At 46.1% G+C, this 7,887-nt stretch overlaps 1 protein-coding gene across 1 annotated transcript; it reads right to left on the bottom strand.

The window, feature by feature from the left end:
* Window positions 1–3,541: 3,541 nt before the first annotated feature.
* HTR1A (5-hydroxytryptamine receptor 1A) lies at window positions 3,542–7,529 on the bottom strand. The gene has a single exon (XM_075410590.1). It carries the CDS (start codon window positions 7,331–7,333, stop codon window positions 6,092–6,094), a length of 1,242 nt encoding a protein of 413 aa, XP_075266705.1. The 5' UTR covers window positions 7,334–7,529; the 3' UTR covers window positions 3,542–6,091.
* Between the last annotated feature and the right edge of the window lie 358 nt (window positions 7,530–7,887).

Here is a 7,887-nt window from a genome sequence, read left to right as displayed (position 1 = left end):
AACAAACTAGACCCTTCTTCTCTATTCTCTCCAAAAATATTATCTTCACCACTGTTCATACAAAAGAGTCACAATGTGTTTTATGTATCCAGTACCTCATGTATCCCTCAAGGTCATCAGAGTTTTTCTTGTGAAGATGCTTTTATGTTAGTCATGCAAGGCTAGATAAGTTTTCTTTCACCTGTACTCTGGTGCAATATATAATTGTATTATTGTAAAGAAGCATACAATTATGCCTCTGAGAGAAGCAATTAATTTTCTCCTTTCCACTTCTCTGGAGGAGAAAGTAAATGGACAGTTGTTACCTGTTTATGTCCATCTCCTTTAGAAGCAAGAGGACTATGGCAAAAAGCTCTTTTTTCCTCCCTGTCTGAATATCTGTGGGACATTCTCCTATCTCCATCCAACATCCTGATTATGTGAATCAAGAAACAACATAGTTCATCCACTAATCGAAAGAAGTTATTCTTAGATTTTTCCAAAGAGGGTTCCACGAAAATTAACATTACAGCCATACATATACTTCATGTATCTCTTCACTTTGTATCGTCTTCTGCATCATATTCCTTTTTTAGTAAGAAATCAATATTATGATATCGCCCTTGAATTCAATTACTTTTTGCTTATTCTCCATTTCTGTTTCTGCAGGACTTTCATAAGTAATTATGCTGGCTAAGGTTTTTCAAACAAAAAGGGGAGTAAATAATTTTCTGCAGAAATGCACATATCTGTTTTTGTTTATCTTGGTGTCAGAGTAACATTGTCACCACAGGGACAAATTTACTTGTATTTGATTATTACAAGACAATGAGAGAGACTAGAGCTGAAGAAGGTGGTATTTATGATTCTTTGTGTCCGCATTATCATTCAAGTTAATAATCTGTCTGGCTTTAAACCACACAACAGAAGATCACAGGAAAAAAATAATTACCCATTCTATTCCTCACACCGATCAAATCCTGGATGTTCATTTAGGGACTCACATTTTAGACTGTGGCTGCATCATCCTCTGTGGGGACTTCTATCTGATCATTCACTAAGTGGTAGGTAAGTACTTAAGGTTCAGAGAGGGAGAAATGCCTTTGCTTCATTTCTGCCACCAGAAATCCTGCCTTTAAGTCTTATGGGGGGTCGCCACGCCAACGAAGGCGACATGGGGTCAGGACATTGTGTCTGGCTCTTCCCAATAATTAAGTGCATTTTTTTCCTATTAATCTACAAAAAGTGGAGTTGATTGGATTGAAATTATTGAAGTCCAAGGGGTTTTGTCAGGATAACTCAGAGGGAGATTTGGCCTCTTCCCCTTTTATTCTGAAGTCCATGTAGGCTAAGTGCAACCTGCAGCTGGGAGCAGCTCCACTCATTCAGACAAGTGATGCATTTTTATTTGTCAGTGGCCACAAACTGGAGTTTCAGAGGAAGGCATAAAACCTTGTTGGACAATTATGAGCAATATACCTACTGGAGAAATTACTGAAAGATTTTGCAGTCCCACACAGTTAATGATTAATGTATGTTCAAAAAAAAAAGACAGAATCTATTCATATATCTTTACATAAATATTTACCCTAATGTAATTAAGGTCATAAAAATGTCAGGTTCAAAAAGGAAGCATATCTTGCTCATGCCCTTTATTTCACATTTGCCAACAACTTGAATAGTTTAATTATATGTTGTGTAAAGTATTATAAATGGATTTTTATGTTTTTATTAGCAAGCCTTGTATTTGTGCATTAAGAAAAGCCCGAAATACCTTCTATACCCTTATTTTTTCTACCTCTTATACATCTTCCTAAAGAGGTTCTGTCTGAATAGAATTACTCCAGTTTCTTCACATCATAGGGAAGCTTTCCTAGCTCTCTAAGCTCTTCTCAAAACTGGAGTACCTGTTGTGTCTCTTGGAAGCATTGTCCCAGGAGAAGAGAGCCCGTAAAGTTCTTTTTTTTCTGAGAGGATTCACTTCGGCAGATGTGAAATTTCCACCTGAGAAACTAATTTACTTGCGTCTAGTTTCAATTTTCAGAAGAGCATTATCAGTAACTAACTCTATAAACAGCTCTTCGCTCTCCTTGAACTACCTTACTCAATGCATATATAGTCTGAAGCAAACTCCTACTTCTGCATAATATTTGGTTCTTCTTGCATCCATCTTTCTGGTGGTTAAGTAGAGAAATGGATTTCAAGCCTTTTCAATATGTAATAGCATAGGTCGTATTATTAATCATAAGTGAAGATAGAAAGTAATAATCAGTATTTAAATTTAAAAGTCAAAAAAAGTTTCTGGATTAAGAACAGTGGAAATTAGTTAGAATAAATGTCATTATTGAGAGATGTGGGTTTGCCTTCCCAGCTGCTGTAAATCAGGATAGTTAAATCAAAATGTAGTTAACAATGGCCATAAATCTTACAAAAACTGAGAACATAGTAAGATTCAAAGAAGTCTGTGACAACTAAATTAGAATATACTCTGTCAAATGAGCACAGACAAAAATGTAATACTGGTTTCCATTGCACTTTGTCACCAAGTGCAGGTTAAAGATCTTGGCTGCTGTAAATAATATCCCGTTATTCTGCATTTTTAAGGTAGTTGAATGGAGGAAAACAGGTAGGCTGAAAAATTTGCTGTTGAAAGGAAATGGTTTCTTGGTTACTCTGTACCACAATAATATTTGCACCTTTTTCATCTAATAAGGCATATCCCACCTTTCTTACTGAGATGCAAATGAGGGTGGTATTGTCAGACACAAGAAACTGGATGCAAATGTGTCATTCCTTTAAAATACAGGCAGTATAGGAATGCATACATCCAAGACCATGAAAATAACTGCAAACTGTTCTAGGAGACAGTGTTGGAATATCAGCTCTGCTGCCTGATGACAGTAACCCTGCACCCATCAGTCTTCATCCACAAGATCACTGCTGTTAGGGCTACATTCCTGACTTTGGGTACATTCCTGACTTTGGGTATCTGCCCTTTTTTGCTGTAATGTTTATCATGGCATTCTAATCAGCTTTTAGCAAATGCTCTTTCTGTAATAGTTGTTACCTGTATGGCAGCTCCTTTTGCCTGCTCTATTGGGGGTCATTGTCATGAAAACCACCTTAAGAGAAGTTCTGGTATGTACATGTCACTTTTTCTAACTCCTTTTTCCATTTTTGATTTGTCTTCTGTTGAGTTTCACTGAAGATGGATCTTTATCAGCTTCTTTCTTCTGTGGTTATACTAGGCTCCTGGTTTTCTTCATACCTGAGGTGGATGTTCCAGTTCTCCTGAGGATGATGTTCACAGAATGGACACCAGATGAAGACAGCTGTAAGTTAAAGCAGCTCACTCCTCAGGAAAATCCCCACCGATTTTAATGGAAGTTCTGCATTTATAAGGGCTACGTGTTTACCAAGTATATGTGGACAGCTTCATAATACCAATTTTCTTTAGAACCACATGAAAATAAAGATTATGGCAAGCAAAATTCCATCCATAAATGGACTCTTGGAATAAGAGTCTTTGTTCAAACCACAAATTATTTTATTCTGTTCATGAAGTGAATTCGATTCAGCCAGAGGCAGTTGAGGGTGCAGATTTTGCAAAGTATTTTAAGTACATATATAATGCTTAGCAAACATACAGGTCAGTTTGCATGGGTATGTCCCACTGAGATTTATGGGAAAGCCAACACATATTATATCTCACAGATATTCAGAATTCACGGGGAAACAATGGATGAAGCTCTGGCCATGTTAAAAGCAAGATTTTTTTGCACTGAAGTTCTTCACATTGTCTTCAGCGAGGACAGGCTTTCTTTCAACTTTTTCTTTTCATGTTTATCATCTGTTGGAATAGATTCTCTTTTATTTTCCCAGAACATCAAAATCCCCAATTCAAAAGTACTTTGTAAAAATTAATATGAATCACTAGTATTAACAGCAAATAACACAGCTGGCTAAATCTAAAAGACGATGAGACTCAGTGGTCACCCTAATTCAAATAATGGTGCTTCTATTAAGTTATTGTTAATACTAGCTGATTGTTCATTTCCTAAATAGAAGAAGGTTAGCAAGGGAAAGTATAGTCAGTGTTTGTCTCTCTAATTGTCTCTTGATTACTTTACTTTCTGTAAATAAATAGATATCCATTAGTCCTTAGGGATAATGTTTCAGTGGCTCTGTGCATATAGCTGTAAAGTGGTTTCAGACCCCTATCCCTATGACAAGTTAATTGTTTATACAAAGTGGCACAGCTCTAACAAGCTGTCAAATACCTCCACCATGAGATGAAAAGTGCCTTACTTCAGCATAGCCAATAGCCTCACGGCCAGGATGCCTTCTGAGCATGGAGAAGACCTAAGTTCAAGTTTATCCCATAAATTAAGCAGAGTTTGGAGGACTTCAGTCCACGTGTTCAAGACCTAAGGGATATATCCTATTGATCCAGCTGTCAATTAGAAGATTTTTTCAGTTTCAGGCCTTTTCTGAGGAAAAGTGATTTCATCTAAATATTACTTTCCTTGCTACAGATACTACCCTAAATCTGTACTTCTATCCTGAAATGAAATTATTCTTCATGTCAATATTTTTTCCTCCAATGTCACATTCTGTAGTCTTGGTGTCTGAGAGAGTTTGCTGAAGACAAGTCAGACTGTCACGGAAATCCAACTCCTTTAAATTCTAACCCTGACAAGTTCTAGCCTAACAAACAGTAAAGCAGGCAGCCTTTTTCCAAGCTGAAAAAAGTCAGTAGTTATCACAGATAATTGCTATCCATAGTAGCCATGGGTAATGACTGTTTTCTCAATAGCCATAGATCTCCCACATCTTCATGGCAGTTTATCTGACTATCAAGCAGTATAACATCTTTCACGGCCAGACCATTATTTGCTGAACTGAGATGGGAGGTCTCTTTTCAGGCTCTGGATTAATCAGTAAGTTGCATTTTTGCACCAGGAGGGAGTTTTCCCAAAAAAGCTAGAACAGTCCAGGCTAGACAGGTATTTCCTTCCTGGCAGCCTCAGATTCTGTTGCACATTCGGTAATTCAACATCTCTCTCTGAATTTGTCACAGCAACAGCCTGTTTGCAAAGGCCAAGGACAAGCACTTGTCTCCACATTCACGATTTTAGACTGGCAAACCATGAGTGGTGTGAGACACCAGAAGCTTTGGATACCTGAAGGCTGGAACTTCTTCTTTCACAACACGATCCTTCATTGGACCAAACGGCTAATACTCCCTAAGTGCAGGTATGTAGTGGTGGCTTTTTATCTGTGCACTGGATAATAACCCTTTTTCAAAAAATCTGTTTTTCAAAAAATCAAACTGCAGACCATAACTTGTCCTATAAAATCTCAGTCCCAAAAATGAATTCCTAGGAGCACAGTCTCTGTCAAGTCTCTAGATGCTTTCAGCCACAGATAGATACCCTTAGAGTGACTAGGCATTTGTTTCTTTCCCATGCACCAGATTTACTCCAGTATAATTCAATGCACTTCTAGATTAAAACAAGGTGACGAAAACCAAGCTCACAGCATGCTGTTGAGATCTAAGACACTTCTATTCATGATTCAGCAGCTTCAAACCTGCAGCTGACCTAATGTTTCCATTTGCATTAAGGCCCCACTTTTCCAGCTACGAATGGCAGGACAATGATCTGACACTGGAATCAGAATGAGAAATACTTCAGCTAGAACCACTTTGGTTTAAAATTGGAATAGGTAAAAGCAAAATCAACTGTATGATCATCCGCATACTACTCTGCCATCTGTCTAGGATTCTGTCTTACAGTAGTTGTCTCAAAACATTTTTGATTGCGCACCCCCAATATATCGCCGCCGCGAAGCCGCCCCTCCCCGGCCCGAGGGTCCCCCCGCCGTCCCCGGTGGACCCCTGCCCTGCCCCGCGGGGCTTGTCCGACGGGCGGAGGAGCGAGGGTACTCGGGCACGATGCCGAGGGGGGGATCCAGGAGCCCCCCGCTCTTCTGCTGGCGTCGGGGGGGGGGGGGGGCTGGGCGGGGGAGGAAGGGACACCGCGGCGGGGACAGCCGGGCGGATGGAGTGAGCGGCACGACCCCCGCTGCCCCCGTCCCGGAGCATCGGGCTTCACTGCCTGCAGAACTTGCACTTGATAATTTTCTTAAAAGCACTTTGGAAGTCTTTGTTGAAATAGGCATAGATGATGGGGTTGAGGAGGGAGTTGGAGTAGCCCAGCCAGTTGATGACTGCCCCCAGCCACTCGGGCATGTAGCACTTACTGTCACAAAAGGGTAGGACCAGCGCCACGATGAAGAACGGCAGCCAGCAGAGGATGAAGGTCCCCATGATGATGCCCAGGGTCTTGACAGTCTTCCTCTCGCGGGACAGAGCCATCCTCCGCTTGGCCTCCGTGTTCTTCTCGTTGCGCCTCTCGAAGGAGGGGGGCGGCGGGGAGCCACACGCTTCGCTGGGCAGCGGCAGGTGAGTCTTGGAGGAGCTGCCGCAGCGCTGGACCTCGATGATCTCAAGGGCGGCCCCGTCCTCGCCCAGTCGCACCGCGCCGTTGACACAGGCGCCGGGCTTGGGCTCCACCGTCCGCCGCCAGCTCTTGCCGGGCTCCCCGTTGCTCTTCTTCTGCAGGGCGGCCGGGGAGAGGGTGAGGCAGGTGTCGGCCATCCTCTTCTTCTCAGCTTTCTTGACGGTCTTGCGGATCCTGAAGCGGGCCGCCTTAAAGATGCGGCCGTAGAGCACCAGCATGAGGAAGAGAGGGATGTAGAAGGCGCCGAAGGTGGAGTAGATGGTGTACCCGTGGTCCTTGCTGATGGTGCAGGCATCGGGGTCCGAGCGGTCCTCGGGCGTCCTCCAGCCCAGCATGGGCGGGATGGAGATCAGGAAGCCGATGAGCCAGGTCAGGCTGATGAGCGCGGCGGCCCTCCGGGGAGTCCGCTTGTTGACATAGTCGATGGGGTCCGTGATGGCCCAGTACCTGTCCAAGGCGATGGCGCACAGGTGCAGGATGGAAGAGGTGCAGCACAGCACGTCCAGCGAGATGAAGATGTCGCAGGTGACCTGCCCCAGCGTCCACTTGTTCAGCACCTGGTAGAGGGCCGCCATGGGCAGCACCAGCACGGACACCATGAGGTCGGTGACGGCCAGCGAGCCGATGAGATAGTTGGCCACTGTTTGCAGGGAGCGCTCCAGGGCGATGGCCGCGATCACGCAGGCGTTGCCGCTGACGGCGCACAGGATGAGCGTGCCCAGGAGCAGGGAGGTGAGCAGCTGGTAGCCCAGGGTCACCTCGGCGAGGCCGGGGCCGCCGGGCCCCTCGGGGGACCGCGCTGGGGAGGTAGTGTTGTTGGCCACATCCATGCCGGGCAGGGGTCCGGGGAGGGGGGGTGAGGAGGGGTCCCTTCAGGAGACGGGCATGGGAAGAGGCGCCAGTCGCTTGTGCGCTCCCCGGGCAGGAGGCATCTCCGCCCCGTGCGCTTCGGCCACGCCGGGCAACCCCCCCCGTCCTCCGCCACCCCTCCCTCCCCTATATAGCGCGGCGGGAGGCGGCCGGGGCTCGGAGGACGGCGGCTGTCTGAGCCGCCCCGCGCCCGCCCATCCCCACCGCCCCTGCCCAGCGCGCAGCCCCGGGCGGCGGGGGCGGCCCTCCCGGCGCCGCTCGCCGAGCCGCTGCCCCCTCGCTCCGCCGCTCTCCCGCGCCGCTCCCACCTGCTCTGCCGCTCCGCTCTCCCCTCGCCTTCTCCCTCCCCCCTTCCCCTCCCCTTCCGTCCCCCCCCCCTCCATCCCGCCCTTCCGCGGCGGGGGGGGGGGGGGGGGGGGTGTCTTGCCGGGTCCCCTCCGTCCCCCGGCGCCGCCGGCGGAGCGGCCCCGCGGCCGCCGCTGTCCATCACTCCCCGCCGCCTCCTCCCCTCTGG

The sequence above is a fragment of the Opisthocomus hoazin genome, chromosome Z, assembly GCF_030867145.1.
Source record: "Opisthocomus hoazin isolate bOpiHoa1 chromosome Z, bOpiHoa1.hap1, whole genome shotgun sequence".
Classification (NCBI taxonomy): domain Eukaryota; kingdom Metazoa; phylum Chordata; class Aves; order Opisthocomiformes; family Opisthocomidae; genus Opisthocomus; species Opisthocomus hoazin.
The sequence above is the reverse complement of the archived record's forward strand: the minus strand, read 5'-3'. Positions and strand labels throughout refer to the sequence as shown.

Bases quoted from the DNA above. Each gene is read 5' to 3' on its own strand.
- HTR1A (XM_075410590.1), bottom strand. From the start codon at position 7,333: ATGGATGTGGCCAACAACACTACCTCCCCAGCGCGGTCCCCCGAGGGG.